The sequence below is a fragment of the Taudactylus pleione genome, unplaced genomic scaffold (assembly GCF_031769625.1).
Source record: "Taudactylus pleione unplaced genomic scaffold, aTauple2 ptg000302l, whole genome shotgun sequence".
Taxonomy (NCBI): Eukaryota; Metazoa; Chordata; class Amphibia; order Anura; family Myobatrachidae; genus Taudactylus; species Taudactylus pleione.
In genome coordinates, this window is record NW_028284703.1 from 10,440,243 (window position 1) to 10,457,388 (window position 17,146).

Below are 17,146 nucleotides of genomic sequence, written 5' to 3' on the forward strand. Positions count from 1 at the left end.
AGGCAAATAAAGACAGTGTAGTAGCCCACAAGGGAGGATTCATGCACTTTCTTAGGGTGTGTCCTCCATTAAAGCTGCAGAGAAGACAGCAGCTGGAGAAAGGTGTGTGAAGTTGTGGTACGACAGGCTCCAGCCAGTAAAAGGCCAGGTGGATCTGTAGGTGTAAGGTGCAAACTCCTTTTGCAACAGTGCTTTACAGTAAAACAATGCTGGTGGAGAAGGGTGGAGTGTAATACAACCATACCCATAAGATTGTCAAAAACCATCTGACATGTCAAATATTTGTGCTGGAGGGAGAGAAACTCCTGTAATCATATTTGTGTCCTTTAAATTCATGTATAGGAGGAGAGAAATAAAGAGGTAGATTTTTATAAAAGAAATTCTGACGCCTAGTGATGGCCATCCACCATTGAGGTTTCAAAAACATCGATGGTTCCAAGCTGATGTCAACTACTCTGTCATCGATGGCAGAGAACCTATGGTTCTTCGCCATTGAAGTATGAGTGGGAGCCAAAAGGTATTTTTGGTAGGACGGAGCTTCGACCTGCCCGGGGTGGCAGCAAAGCCCCGCCCCATTTTTGATTGGCCCGCTGTGCCCGCAGCAGTGGTTACCATCACGGAGGTGCAAACCATCGATATTCACCATAAATGGTTTTTCTGCCACCGATGGCCATTACTACTGATGCCCAAGTTATTCAACTGCTGCTGCACACTGTTTGTGCATACCTGTGGCTATGTGTGACTGTTATAAGCCTGCACGGACAGGGACCCCCTTCTCAGGTATTGCCCACACCCTGGAGTAACGGTGGGTGCATCTCTCCAAATACACCTTGCACCACACCGCACACTGAAAGGGGGTAACAACTGCATTGAAGTCGCTATAGTATGGCAAAGGCGTTCTCTCAATGCATTTACATGTCCCCAGATAGGCATGTACCACGTTTAGTTTCATTTTCAGACTGTTTTTTTTCTAGAGGAATTGGGAGATCTTAGCTCCTGTGTTACTATTTCCTTATATACATTTCCAGTGTTGCACAGAAATGGAGCCATTGATTAAAAGTCTATGGATGCAAAAATAACAATAAGGGATATACCCATTTTATTTTTCTAATAAGTACAAGATGTATTGTATAAACTCTGTATATGCCCTCAGAGGACCACTTAGTACATTATTGGCACTGCTCCTACAGATCTAGCCTCAATACGCCATACAGCGTGACATGCCTGGCATGAGTGACCCGTCAGGTCCCGTGCAACCATGCTAGCATCGGGCGTCTTTTTTTGCCGAAAATGCGTCTAAGTCTCAATGCGATGCGACAAGGACGTATCAGGAGACTGTGCAGATTAATTTTATATGCGACACTTGTATATCTGAGAGCGACAGACTGTAAATGGAAAAAAGCTGTGGTCGCTGCATGGTAGCACTTTGCATGCTGACTGAGACTCCGTGGCACACAGACATACAAGGGTCACATGTCAAATTAATCAGCACAGTCAGCTGGTGCGTCCTAGCTGCCTCGCATTGCAACTCTGACACATTTTCGGCAAAAAAATACGCCCGAAGAGTCTTGCGGGACCAGGCGCGCCAAGAAGGGCTGCAAGTTGTGACTGCAGCAAAGACAAGTGAGGACACATCTGTATGTAAGAACTCTGGGCCTGATTCAGAGCCGGACGCTCTGACCAGAGCGCTCGCTCCGAATCAGGGACCTCCTCCATTAAAATGGAGCGTCCTCCTGGACGCTCGTATAGCTGTGGGTCACCACCCACAGCATATAAGAGCGTCCAAAAAAATGGTCGCGATGGTCTTGACCATCGCGACCATCGGACTTGCGACGGAGACCCTGCGGTAGGGTCTCCCTGCCACAAGCCCTGGAGTGATTTTGGCTCTATCAGAGCCAAAATCACTCCCACTGACATCACTAGTGATGTTAGTGGGGCCGGCTTCAGACGGTAGGCGTTCCCATGGGAACGCCTCCGTCTGGCAGGCACGCCCCCGGCACACCCACCAAAGGGGGCGTGCTGTCAATCAACATCGACAGCACGCCCCCTTTGGTGCGAGACTCGGAGCGACAGCTTGGCTCCCTCCGTCGTGCGCATGCGCAGTGGGGAACATCGACCCACTTGCGAGCGTACTGCCGCTTGCGAGTGGGTCTGAATGACCCCCTCTATCCACACAGTTATAGACAAGCCTGCACTCTGTTGTAGGTTTGGTCCTTTCTGAGCCCAGACATCCTCTGTGATGTCACAGCCTTTTGCTGCTAGGTCATGAACCCGAGCTATTCACCAAAGCATTGAGGAAGGCAAGTCAGATGCTTGTTGCATAGAGAGAGGAATCAGTAGCAGGAAAAAATAAGTGATAATGCCCCTGTATAGATCATTGGTACGGCCTCATCTGGGGCGGGATGCACTAAACGGAAAATGCGGTAAAATCCGTTTAACGCATTTTCCGTATGCATCAATCACCTGTCCGCCGGGCTGCGATGCGGAGGGTAACGCCAGCTATTGCAGGCGTTACACTATAGAAGCCAATGTGCTTCAACCGCATCGTGCTGCTATGAGGGATCCGATCGGATCCCTCCCAGCATGCACTGCGGCCGCCGCGTCAGTCTGCACATGCGCAGATGGACTCCCGGGTCATAAACCCGGAAGTCCACTGTGCAGGAGAGATCGCAAAGGACAGCTCTTATCGGACGTGCTATCCTTTGCTGTACAGATTGCATATGTTAGTGCATATGCGATCTGTACAATGGTGATGTCCGGCGGTAAGTATTAGTGCATCCCGCCCCTAGTGTTCAGTTCTGGAGGCCATATCTCCAGAAGGATATAGACACATTAGAGACGGTACAAAGAAGGGCAACTAAAATGGTGCATGGCCTACAGCACAAAACTTACCCAGAAAGACGAAAAGCTCCTAATATGTATAGTTTGGAACGGAGAAGAGAAAGCAGGGACATGACAGAAACTTTCAAATACATGAAGGGTTTTAACAAGGGACAGGAGGGAAGCATTCTTCAAAGGAAGAGATGTACAAGAACACGAGGACATGCACTGAGACTGGGGGGAGGGAGGCTCAGAGGAAATTTGATGAAAAATTACTTCACAGAAAGGTTAGTGGATAAGTGGAATAGCCTCCCAGCAGAGGTGGTTGAAGCTAAGACGGTGGAACAATTTAAACACACTTGGGATAGGCATAAGAATATCCTTAAGAGAGACTTAAGGCATAAATAGGGTTGAAGTTGCCTAAAGGATACATGAAAAAGGGCAGACTAGATGGGCCAAGTGTTTCTTATCTGCCGTCAAATTCTATGTTTCTATTGTGTTGTGAAACGGAGATTACGGGGGGGGGGGGGGGGGGAACAAAAAAAAAACAAAACAATGGACGCTGTACGAGCGGAGAGCTCTGCAACCCAACTCACTAGCACTATCACAGACACTAGGTTCAATTCTGTCATGAGAATATCATATACAGTATTCCATTTACACACATTAATACAAGTTTTATAAGTGTACTGTAACACAGTATTGGGTACTGCAGATATTTTGGACCAAGCTGCTTATGCAGCCTTTACCACTACTAGTTTGAGATGAACAGCCCCAGGCGTTTGACAAAGGTTTTGTTAGTATGCATTGTGGAACACAAGGGGACAATGGGGTGGAGGGTTCAGAGTGAATGCAGTGCCGATAAACTCCTTCCCACCTATGCTCTGCAAACAATCCGGTTCAGGATTTCCTTGATCCTGACCTGGCACAGATACTCAGGTAACGACCTTACCTGATCAATTAGAAAAGAAAACTATTTAAACATGAGGGTCAGTTTATTCAGTGGGATGAGCTTATTCGGGGCCTCCCACCTTTGTAAGGGAACGTGACCAAAAACGGCAAAAGGAATCTGCGCATGAGAAATTTAGGCTGGTAAGCAGCTTTGTGGATGCCTGGTGACAGGTGTGTTAGCAATGTATTGGCACTCCGACAGAGCTAGGATTATTTCTACTATACAGGCCTGAATCCACTAGAACTCCGTTTGTTTCTGCAAGTCAGCTCTTATGCTGAAGGACAGTGTGACTATGGACCAAAGGATGAAACGTTAGGAGTCTTTCATTATACCTTAAAAAGGCTCAAAGCAAAAACAAAAAAAAAAAATCCCCCCCCCCAAAAAATCATACTTTATACAAACACCGGTAGTGCACACATTTAAAATCTTCAAAATTGTTTAAAAGGAAAAAAAATACATAAATAGATTCGACTACAAATCCATCGACCACCACAGGCTTTTCCAGAATCCTCAGTTACAGCACAATCTGGCCAGGCAAGATGGCTGATGTGCAGTTCGTCTCCAGGTAGTATTTGTGTCACTTCTGTTTGTAATGTATGCTATGCCTCTAAGGATATCTACAGGCTTTAAGCATTGCCACATGCCTGTACATGCCAAAGGGGGAAGTGCAGGCTGGAAGTGGACACCCAGCGGACCCCCACTCTGCGATTCTGACAGGTTGCTGTCTTTGTAGAGTCGCGGTAAACGCACTCACAGAACATCTATGCCAGTAATATAATGGGAATACCAATATTCTAAAGAGACGATGCTACTTCTTGGCAGTGGCACTAAAAGGCATTTTAGAAGGGATTTCTCCATTCACAGCATGCATAATAACAACTATATGCCAATATTTACAAATGGTCACATTTGACATTTTTTTTTTTTTTTTTTAGATGCGTGTAATTGAATCGGAGCAGAATTCAAAAATAAAAGTGCCGTTTGAGTTAAGATTTCTTGGAAAAGAGAACGTCCTTGCTTGTGCCTCACCCTGCAAGGTTGTGACGTGGATGCCACAAGCACTGTACGCTCTCAGTAGCTAACATACTCAGATGAACAATAGAATTTAAATAGCTCATATTAATCATGTGACCTCTCAACACCATCACACAGCCTTAAAGTGTGCATCCTGACCATGGGCCTACAGCAAAGACTGTAATTATCACTGAATGTTTATTGTGAGAGCTCTTTTCCAAAGGTCACTGCACTTATTAGTGTCCAAAGTATTTCCACATAGAACTCTCTGTGCGTAATCTCTGGATGACTGCACAATTCATATCCATGCTGCTGTATAACATATTTAATGAAACCCTGCTATGTCACTTTACATTTTCAATCTGCATGTATATGTATTGGGGATTATGCCACGAATGGGATAATGTGGACACGTTTTAATGCAAGAGCTGTATGAACTTTGAAGTGGTCTTTGGGCGATTTCTAGGCAAGGAGGTAAAATATTAAATCTCTACAGAAATGCTTTATCACAAAATTGTAAAATAACTGATGAAGACAACCTACAGTCTCAACTGCACGTAACCCAACTCACCAGCACCAGGCAATGCCATACATAGCACGGAAGGGCTTGCCCACTGCTTGTCAGCAGACCCATGTGATCCATGTCTATAAACTGAAGCTTGGAGTGAGACCCCTCGATGGATTTCAATGCAGCCTGTACAGCTCAGAGCACTGGATGGAAAAATCCACCCATTCAACTTTAAGAGCTGAATGGATTGCTTCTATTCTACACCCATTTAGTCCTCCTATGCCGACTGCCACAGTGGCTGGTTTGACAAATTTAGGATGGTTTATCTACCACTTTCACTTAACTGGCATGGGACTCCTTAATTGGTCCAAGAAGGTTGGGGAACTATGTTAAAATGTACAAACATTGTATTCCCATTTTATAAAGCTTTGTCTAACGAAGTTTGGAGCAGAGAAGGGATAGGGGGGACATGATAGAAACGTTCAAATATATAAAGGGTTTTAACAAGGTAAAGGAAGGAGACATTCTTCAAAGAAAGAGAAGTATTAGAACAAGAGGACATGTTCTAAAACTGGAGGGTGGTAGGTTCAGGGGAAATTTGAGGAAAAATTACTTCACAGAAAGGGTAGTGGACAAGTGGAATAGCCTCCCATCAGAAGACAGTAGAGCATTTTAAACATGCATGGGATAGACATAAGGATATCCTTCAGAAGAAGTAAGGATCAATAAGGGTTCAGGTAATATGTTTAAAAATGGGGCAAACTAGATGGGCCAAATGTTTCTTATCTGCCGTCAAATTCTATGTTTCTAAGTAATGCATTTATATATACATCTGTATAGATGCCTGTACATTCTGTGATGGTGCCATCATAGATCTAGGTCTCTTTCCAGATAGTGTTTGTCTTACCCTTGTTCTATTTGTGCTATAGATAATCTCCCCACAACTTTCTTTACAGGGAGCGTAGAGGAGAAGGCAACAGTCTCCTACAGAAATGTCTTTACTCCAAAAATACAATATAAAAACAGACCTTTGCATATTTGCTTCTCTTCACTAAACCAAAATATATAGAAATCTATAGACACACTAAATATATCTATCTATATCTATATATATATATACACACACACATACATACATACATACATACACACACACATATATACACTGCTCAAAAAAATAAAGGGAAGACTAAAATAACACATCCTAGATCTGAATGAATGAAATATTCTTATTAAATACTTTGTTCTTTACATAGTTGAATGTGCTGACACCAAAATCAGACAAAAATTATGATTGGAAATCAAATTTATTAACCCATGGAGGTCTGGTTTTGGAGCCACACTCAAAATTAAAGTGGAAAAACACACTACAGGCTGCTCCAACTTTGATGTAATGTCCTTAAAATAAGTCAAACTGATGCTCAGTAGTGTGTGTGGCCTCCACGTGCCTGTATGACCTCCCTACAACGTCTGGTCATGCTCCTGATGAGGTGGCGGATGGACTCCTGAGGGATCTCCTCCCAGACCTGGACTAAAGCATCTGCCAACTCCTGGACAGTCTGTGGTGCAACGTGGTGTTGATGGATGGAGCTAGACATGACGTCCCAGATGTGCTCAATTGGATTCAGGTCTGGGGAAAGGGCGGGCCAGTCTATAGCATCAATGCCTTCGTCTTGCAGGAATTGCTCACACACTCGAGCCACATGAGGTCTAGCATTGTCTTGCATTAGGAGGAACCTAGGGCCAACCGCACCAGCATATGGTCTCACAAGGGGTCTGGAGATCTCATCTCGGTACCTAATGGCAGTCAGGCTACCTCTAGCGAGCACATGGAGGGCTGTGCGGCCCCCCAAAGAAATGCCACCCCACACCATTACTGACCCACTGCCAAACCGGTCATGCTGGAGGATGTTGCAGGCAGCAGAACGTTCTCCTTGACGTCTCCAGACTCTGTCACGTCTGTCACACGTGCTCAGTGTGAACCTGCTTTCATCTGTGAAGAGCACAGGGCGCCAGTGGTGAATTTGCCAATCTTGGTGTTCTCTGGCAAATGCCAAACGTCCTGCACGGTGTTGGGCTGTAAGCACAACCCCCACCTGTGGACGTTGGGCCCTCATGCCACCCTCATGGAGTTTGTTTCTGACTGTTTGAGCAGACACATGCACATTTGTGGCCTGCTGGAGGTCATTTTGCAGGGCTCTGGCAGTGCTCCTCCTGTTCCTCCTTGTACAAAGGCGGAGGTAGCGGTCCTGCTGCTCGGTTGTTGCCCTCCTACGGCCTCCTCCACGTCTCCTGATGTACGGGCCTGTCTCTTGGTAGCGCCTCCATGCTCTGGACACTACGCTGACAGACACAGCAAACCTTCTTGCCACAGCTCCCATTGATGTGCCATCCTGGATGAGTTGCACTACCTGAGCCACTTGTGTGGGTTGTAGACTCCGTCTCATGCTACCACTAGAGTGAAAGCACCGCCAGCATTCAAAAGTGACCAAAACATCAGCCGAAAAGCATAGGAACTGAGAAGTGGTCTGTGGTCACCACCTGCAGAACCACTCCTTTATTGGGGGTGTCTTGCTAATTGCCTATAATTTCCACCTGTTGTCTATTCCATTTGCACAACAGCATGTGAAATTGTGAGTGCCGGGCACGCCCCCAAGTATGACGAAAAGGGGACGCGTCTTATAGACATGCCCCCTTTTCATGGCCACGCCCCCTTTTTGGGCACGCACAAAAAGTTGCCCTCTCTAGCTCCGGCACCCTGCGTGCCTCTGGAGCTAGAGTGAACTATATATATACACACACACATACATACAAACCACTCAACCTGTTTAAGGTTGGTGTAGGGGTGTATGAGAGCCGTAGATCTCATGGAGGTAACCCTATGGTGAATTAACAGATATAGGAAGGCAATGTCCCACTGGCTGAGTACCATGGAGAGAGACAAAGATGTAATCGAAGAGGAAGCCTCAAACGGTCAAACCAGCGATGGCAGTCAGATAGAAGCCCCGTATGGGAGGCAAAACAGGGAAAGTCTCTGGATTAAATATCATAGGGGGCACAATAATCTGGCAAGGATATCAGCTACTGGGTAATGTTCATTTGGGGAGCAGAGATGTAAAAGTGTCAGTTTGGAAGCAGGTGCATGACTGCTTACATTGCTTGAATTCTACAACGTAGATGTAAGACCGTTTATCTTCCACGCCTGGATGCATGCGCCAGTCACCACCTTGTCTCGTATGGATGCTAATTGCAATATTGCATTGTCTAAATCTCAAAATTTGTACCATTTTGGGAAAAATTTGGGGTCTCTGGCAACACTAAAATATCTTAAAGAGTGTAGGGCATAGGACAGGGGACGCTTATATGGATGCACAACACTTCCGGTTGGCTATTGAACGATACAGAACGTAAACCTTATGATGCTCAAAATGATCGCGTCCTAGTCTACAATTAATGTGAGATATCCTGGCTTCTCTTTTTACATTGGAGTTTTATAATATTTTTTGGAATTGGTTTTCATTTAATGTGAAAATCATGTAAACTAGCTGTACAAGGGCCAGATTTAAACCAGGCCCTACATGGCCTTCTTCAGTCTCCATGATTAAATCTCATCAAACAAAAGTAGGTCATCCCTCCACCAGTTTCACAATGTTACAGCAGAATAAGTTATTACGTGCCAATTTATTAGCGGCATAGCAAGGGAGAAATCACTGCCCCCCAGCAATATGCCATAACATTGCCATGCATATTTAAAATTGTAATGTAAACGTTGTACAGGCCAAACACTGCATCATCATTATCAGGAGAGTATCTATGAATTTTAAATTCCCTGCAATAACCGGTATACGTCACCCGGCAGCATCATTAAACGACAGTGTTAACAGAAACCATAATCAAAAAAGCTTTAAAAGCATCGGATCTCCTGCAGAGCATTCTTATCAGTGAATTGTGTAAGTTAATAAAAGCATATCATGTATAAATTGCTTCCAGAAATTTTGATTGAGAAAAGATGAAGGGCAAAATCAGAATTTATAAAGGCAGAAGAACGATTGTTAATTCAACTTTAGTAATAAGTAGATAAATAAATTTACCTCGTCTTCTCCCATAACTCCTTGCTGCATGTAAACAAAGGAGAACATTATCAATCACATAATCACTTTGTCAACAGTTAAACTAATGTGCCCACTATAAATTGGCACCAGACACAATTTTCAGTACAAGACGGGTCACCGGACACACCAAGATAAAGGACTGTTAGTACTGCAGATATATATCGTGCTGTTTACAAACACCTGCAATTTATTTACAGCTATCGATAAATTACTGGAAATGTGCTTATTTTACAAATAAATGGGATATTTATAAAAAGCAATGAATAGGGAACTGCCCCCACTCCTGCAGCCCCCACACCCCTTCCCAACCCCCCCCCCCCAAGAAATTTTTTTTACAAACAATTGCATAAATCATGGTAAGAAAACGTAACAATATGAACCACACTAGACGAAGACAAATAACCTGCGCACCAGTTAATAAGCATCCCATATATGTGTTGCTCCTTCTATTTCTGAAATGTTATAATAATTTAGCCTCTAGGGGGAGCGTTTCATTGTTGTTGATAATTTATACAGTACTTCAATCGGGACTGGTATGAATGACCGCCGGACCTATGTCCGGTGGTTCAAATCCTGACGCCGGAAGACCGGTAGCAGTGAAGATCCTGACAGGTAATTAAGGTAAGTCTAAATAACCCTCTCCTCCCCCTAACCCTTCCTTAGGAGTGCCTAACACTAACCTCCCCCTAGTGCCTAACCCTAACCCCCCCCCCCCCGTAAGTGCCTAAACCTAACCCCCTGTCCCACAGCTCGGGGGTGTGCCTAACCCTAACCTCCCCCTTCCCCTGGCCTAACCCCTACCCAAACCCCCCCCCCAGAAGCCCCTAACCCTCCCCCCCCTGCGGCTTTTTGCGCCCACTGTCCGGCTTACCTTCGTTCAGAATGCCAGGCGTTGTGCTCCCGGCGTAGGGATAATGTTAGGTGTCGGGATTTCGATGCCTATCATTAGTCCCCTGTCGGATTTGCACAGTTGGGAAGCCGGCAGTCTGCATTTCGGCCGTCGGTTTCCTAACTGCATATCCTTCAATCCTTCTGTTTATTAGAAGATAAACCAATATAATAGCCTAAAGACCCCCATACACGGTGCGATTTGCAAACGATCCAATCTCGTTTGCGATTACCCTTGAATTCCTGAACTCGCCTGGTCAAACGATATTGTGCCCACACATGAAACGATTGTACAAACTACCAAACGATATAGATGGGTCGTAAACGACTGCAGATAGTAAATGACATATCGTTTATAACAAACAATCTCACAATGATGGAATTTAAATAATGGGAGGAAAAGTGACAACATATCGTCCATCGCATCGTTCACACACACATGAAACTGTGTGTGCCAAATTGCGAGAGATCGGTCGATATCTTTCTGCAGGTTCAATTGATCAGCGATGACGATGTACGACGGAGGGGGCACGCATCGGCATAGTGATCCCAAAACAGCCAAAATGTGTAAAAAAAAAAAAAAAAAATCGCACCCTGTATGGGGGCCTTCAGCCATACAGAATAGCAAAGAGTTTGTAAATGGGTTACAGTCTAATGAGAATTCAGCTTCAGTACGATCAAAATAATTTATGCACCAGCAGATATTTCTCATGTAATTTTTATTAAGGCACTGGTCTGGATGAATGAAATTAAATATACTTAAATCTGTCAAACACACTGAATACTTCAATGTGAATATCGCGGACACAATGTAGCATCACATGCAACTGAAATGCTCCCTTTAATGTTACGTTCAGAGAAAGTGATCTAGGGGTCTATTTACTAAGCAGTGTCAGGAGACAGAGTGAAAAGTGATAAGGTGCCAGCCAATCAGCTCCCAACTGTCAGTTGGGAGCTGATTGGCTGGCACCTTATCACTTTTCATTCTGTCTCCTAACACTGCTTTAGTAAATAGACTCCTTAGAGACATAGGGGAGATGTACTAAGCCTTGGTAAGTGATAAAGTGGAGAGATCTAAAGTACCACCCACTCAGTTTACAGGTTGTGTTCGAAAAATGTCAGTTAGGAGCTTATTAGTTGGTACTTTATCTCTCTCCAAGGCTTACATCTCCACCATAATGTGAAATATATGGTAAAAGTACAGATGTGTCCTCATACACCTAGGTGTGGGATGCCTGGCATGAGTGAGCCGCCAGATCTCGTGCAACTACTATTTACGCCGCTTTTTTTTTTTTCATTTTCGCCCTAAAATGAGTCTGTGACTAGGTCGCACCAGGAGACTGCGCTGATTAATGCATTGCGACCAGGATGCATTTTCAGGCAAAAAAGATGCTGGGCACAAGCAGTCACGTATGGGACCTGGCACGCCGAGAGGGGTGGTTTGGCACGACTGCAGCAACAGTGCATGAGTACACATCCATAGGAGAGGCCACCGAGGGAAAAGAATCCATCCACAAGTGACTGCAGCATTTACCATAACAACTAGCCGACCACTATGTCTACAAGACAGGCAGTTCATCAGTGCTGAATTCTGTCTTTTTATATACACTTTCTGAAAACGGTGCACAAAAGCACACATTACCCTTTATCCCTCAAAAAAATAAAGTAAAAAAATAAATAAAAATGTCCAGTTAGTTACAAGAAAACAAAAAATCACATGCTCCGAGGAACATTTTGTACATTTGCTACATACAATATGAGGGCTGTAATGTTTGACCCTCATCTGCTGTCTGGCAGGAACACTGCATAAAGACTTTTTTCCCCCTTTGTCAACGCAACAAAAGCCCCCTTGTAGCAATACACAAATCTTCATCTAAAACGGAAGAAATTCCATTGTGCTGAAGGGAATAAAAGGGAAAATAGTCTTATTTATGCAACCACTAAGCCAATATGAGGCTTGTTTTGGGGGACATATGCACAAGTGTATCAGAAAGATTCGCCCCTCTGCACTCTTTGGTACACACTCCCTTCAAGGATACAGGAAATGATTATTACCTATGCACCCTCCTGCATTATAGATATAGGGACTGATTACACTGCACAACAATGAAAATGTTTCCGATGTGAAAATAGTTACTTCTAATTGATTTCAGCATGCAAAGAATGAATATGACATAAAACTCTCAGTTAGCTCTGAGTTCCGATATATAGCCCATTTATGACGATGTAAGGGTATTCCTAGTGATGTGGTCAGAATGGAGAGAATCTTACCAGCAATCTGCGTTCCGTGCAGAGGGGGCGGGGCCTAATGACCCAATTAAATGAATCAGTTATTTGTCCCCTCCCCTATTCAAATATATGCGATTCACGGGATTACCCACACAAGATAACTGGTGCACTGAGTGACAAGCATAGGGAGTGATTCCACCAAGACATTTCAGCAATGGAACAAAGATATCAGGGCAGGTGATCACTACTGTTGGACAGTGACAAGAGATGCCCCAGAAGAGGAGTACAAGCGACAAGCAAAGAGAAAGCACCCCCATGAATAGGCCACTATATTAGATAGTACTTTCCTATGCTGTATGTTTGTTTCGTATGCTGTATGTATGTTTCGTATGCTGTGTGTGTGTTTCGTATGCTGTGTGTGTGTTTCGTATGCTGTGTGTGTGTTTCGTATGCTGTGTGTGTGTTTCGTATGCTGTGTGTGTGTTTCGTATGCTGTGTGTGTGTTCGTTTTGTGTTCTCATTTGTGATTGATAGAATATAAATAACAGTTGTTTTAATTCAATCATGAAAATATCAGATTTTAAAATAGCTTTTTTCTATGACTATATAACTAATGTACATACAGTATAGTGCAAGTAGTGAAGCTCAAAAAAATAGAGCTAGTAAAAACATTCTGAAATCATCTTAGTTTTTCCTGACCTCAAATTAGTAATGTATGACTATTTTTAGAAAGGAAACAAATTAAAAGTATTCATTTGTTGTACAGTGTTATTTTGAAAACTAGTTTTACAAATGCCCCTTCTTATTGCAGACTGATCACAAGGTAAAGCAATAAACAGCTGTGTATTAGGAGACAAATAGGATATGGTACCCTTACTGTCACATGCTAGTCATTTTATAGAGTATTACAACACACACCAATTCATGTGCAGTCTGTTATACCATTCACATTCTAAAAATATCTGCAATACAGTCTCCTGCACAGACAGAGAAGCAGGCGGAAATCACAAGATACTAGATTAGGAAGAGTGCTTATATTCTCAGCATGTGCCCAACCACAGATACATCTCCACAAAGACACAGACAGACCATATAAATCTGTGCACAGCCCATGTAGGTCAGGTGGTTTGGGCAGGAAGTGAACGTACAATCGCAAAGCGGGACTAATGTGTTTTCCGAAGCAGCCCACCCTAAAGGACTACCTTTCAGTCCTACTGAAACATCTTCCTCATCTAAACAACTTGAGAAGTTCACAGTGAAAGCGTATACCATAATATGGGCCTGGCTGAACAACCTGTACAGACTGGGCTTTCTTTATGAGGCAAATAAAGTTCTGTGCATTACTGAAGACAAAAAGCGAAATTTGCCAATAAACACATTTATACCAACACTAGAGCAGTAAAATCATAAATATATGAGGGAAGAGAGATAATTCTTATAGGGAGATCAAATATGTGCACTTAGGTGTGATACAGTCATGGGAGCTTAAGCTGGTTACACTTCAGACGATGTGTACCCAGCCTTGACGGGACACAGCATACGGCAAGTGCATACACACTTGCCGATGCTGGGTCAGACGGGGGGGAGGGACGCGCCATGCTGTATTCTGCAGCACAGCAACGTTAGCGACATCCCCCGTCATCCCAGCAGTAGGGCCAAATGGATATGTCTCTTACGACCCGCGGGAGTGTGCTAATCGTGGGTACACACTAGTCAAAGTACCAGATATGTCCGCGGAAGCAGACAACATATCGTCTAGTGTGTACCCAGCTTTAGAAACGAGAATATAACCTTTTAGAAACAGTTACTGTCTAAAAATGTTCATAAAAAATAATTTTTATACATGGGGTAATTTGGATAAATGGGGGTAATATTGGGGGGAATTCAATTCAACGCGATGTTGAATAGCCGCGGGAGGGAGCTCCCGCAGCTATTCAATACACCGCGCTGTTTGGGCGCACTAAGGATTTCTTCTCGTACTCCCCTGGTGATGCAAGGAGAAATCCGACCAAAGTGCCGGGTGCGCAGCTGTTTTTCTGCTTAGCGCTGCGCTAACAGCCGTGCGCCCGGCACTTTGGTCAGAGAATGCCGGTTAATGAGCCTTAACACCCTTGTTAAGGCGTGATAACCGGCATTCTCCGACCACATAGAACACTGAATTGAATAGCTCCGGGAGCTCGCTCCCGGCGCTATTCAATTCGCGTTGAATTGAATCGCCCCCATTGATAGCAGTGGGCAAGATATGTAGGAATAGAGGAACACTAGATGGATTGAGCCCTGTTTGTAGTATAGGTCTTGAGGTATTTTCAGCATGAAATCTTATTCTGAGGGGTAGATTCACTGAAGCTTCTAAAAATGTAATTGGTGTTTCCCATAGCAACCAGATTGTAGCGATCATTTCTCTATAGCATCCTAGAAAATGATGGACAGAATCTAACTGGTTGCTAGGCAACACCACACCACTGTTATTTGAAGCTTTAATAACTCTGGGCCTGATTCAGAGCCGCTCGTAAGCGGCCGCTCGTTCGCTCCAAGCGATGTTTGCCCAACTGCGCATGCGTACGGATCGTTATACGCATGCGCGAACCAGTCAGTGTGGCCGAAATTCATGCGCTCGCAAAATAGCGAATGCCTGATAATTTGAGTGACAGAAAGAGGCGTATGTGGGTGGTAACAGGGGAAGGTGCTTGAAAACGGGGAGTGGAGATCCAATCGCAGGCGTGGCTTAAAGGTCAAAACGGGCGTTTTATGGGTGTGTATAATTAAAACAGCAGCGTCATTGTGCACGTCACTGGGTTATTTTATAGCCAGAACTGCTCGCAAAATTGTGGTAGCAAAAACCAACCCCAAGAATAGCAAGCACCTCATACCCTGGTCGATGTACTCGATTAATCTAATAAATAGCGGACATGACGTAGGATGAGAGCGGCCAGGGGTCGTAGTTTCCCAAAAAACGACCGCAAGCTTTGTTCACTCGTTCAGACCTAGAGGCGTGAACAGACCGCAAAGAGCGAACGGTTCATTTGAATAGCCACCCTTTTTTTGAACGAACAACCGCAAATAGCGACCGGCTCTGAATCAGGCCCTCTATCCTTAAGTATTGTCCACACAGCCAGCAGCATGTCGTTACCATTTTAGATCTGCTTATAGCTGCAATAGGTCAGTTATACCCCTTTCAGACATACTGAGATTCCCGGGATTTTGGCCTGCCTCGGCCAAAATTCCCGGGTCTCATGTCTGTGTGAAAGGTACCGTTCCCGGGTAGCCGCCCCTGCAATCGACCAGGGTATTTCCCAGGACTTAAGTCCCGGGAAGACTACCCTGCTCTAGTGTGAATGGTGCAACCCGGGGATTTTACTCCCGGGCTGCACCAGGCAGGTTCTGATTGGCCCTGGCTCCGACTGAGCCACCGGGGAGGCGGCACCAGCGGCGGTAACAGCGCCCGCACCCCTTCCCATTCTCAGCGCTGGCAGCACTGAGAGCAGCGGCCCCCCTGTACCTGTAAATACCTGCGGTAGCAGCGCCGCTGGTAACAGCGCCCGCACCTCCCCCCCTTCCCATACTCAGCGCCGACAGCACTGAGAGCAGCCCCCCGTCCCTATAATTACCGGCAGTAGCAGTGCCGCCGGTAACAGCGCCCGCACCTCCCCCCCTTCCCATACTCAGCGCCGGTAGCACTGAGATCAGCGGCTCCTCTGTCCTCAGCCCCAGCGCGGGAAGTTTCCGGCTGTCACCAGGCAGAAGTGGAGGGAGAGATTACAGCCTCCCCGTATTCTCACTGCTGCACGGAGCTGCGCTGGGAAACTACAGGTACAGTGTCCCTCTGTCACTTTCCCCACCTGTCCCTCTGTCACTTTCCCCACCTGTCCCTCTGTCACTTTCCCCACCTGTCCCTCAGCGCCTTACCGTCCACTTTAAAAAAACTGTCTAAAACTCTCAAAAACCCTGCTCTTGTCTGAAAGGGGTCTACCCGGGAATTTCCCGGGTAGACCGTGTAGTGTGAAAGGGGGGTCTAGACCAAATACCCGGGATTTTTCACAGGAGAAATTCCCGGGTCTGAGCAGGAAATTTCCCGGGTTCTATGTCTGAAAGGGGTATTATCCTGTACAGGAGGAAAACAATTTCAAACCTGCAGAACGTCCACATTATTTCCAACAATTATTATTATCAACATTCAGCATCAGGAGTGTCAATCTATTTCTATTTAGGAATGTGGAAAGCTATGACATATATTCGTGTGCATGCATATATCCCACCACCCTACTCCTGGACAATGCTAAATCACAGAGCCGGATTAACAACAGGGATTAACAACAGGGTGGCCGGGTCGGTTGCTCAGGGGCCCTCACACATGAGGGGACATTCACACATAGCTACATCACTAGCGTGGGAGGTACTGACACATATGTGAACTGGAGTTCCTGTATGGCATAATGGGGTTTATTTACTAAGCAGTGTTAGGAAACAGAGTGAAAAGTCATAAGTCTGTGATAAGGTGCCAGCCAATCAGCTCCCAACTGTCATCTCACAGGCTGTGTTTGAAAAATGACAGTCGGGAGCTGATTGGCTGGCACCTTATCATAGACTTATCACTTTTCACTCTGTCTCCTAACACTGCTTAGT

The 17,146-nt window shown here is 45.1% G+C and overlaps 1 protein-coding gene across 4 annotated transcripts in view; it reads right to left on the reverse strand.

The window, feature by feature from the left end:
* The window catches only part of CPEB2 (cytoplasmic polyadenylation element binding protein 2), a 100,646-nt gene that overhangs the window by 24,826 nt on the left and 58,674 nt on the right, over positions 1-17,146 (reverse strand). For 2 of the 4 annotated variants that reach the window (XM_088482994.1, XM_088482993.1), the window contains exon 5: positions 9,386-9,409. The exons of the other annotated variants lie outside the window; for them this stretch is intronic. In XM_088482994.1, coding sequence (XP_088339120.1) covers positions 9,386-9,409 — 24 coding nt within the window. The remainder of the gene's footprint in view (positions 1-9,385; positions 9,410-17,146) is intronic. 4 annotated transcript variants of the gene reach the window in all.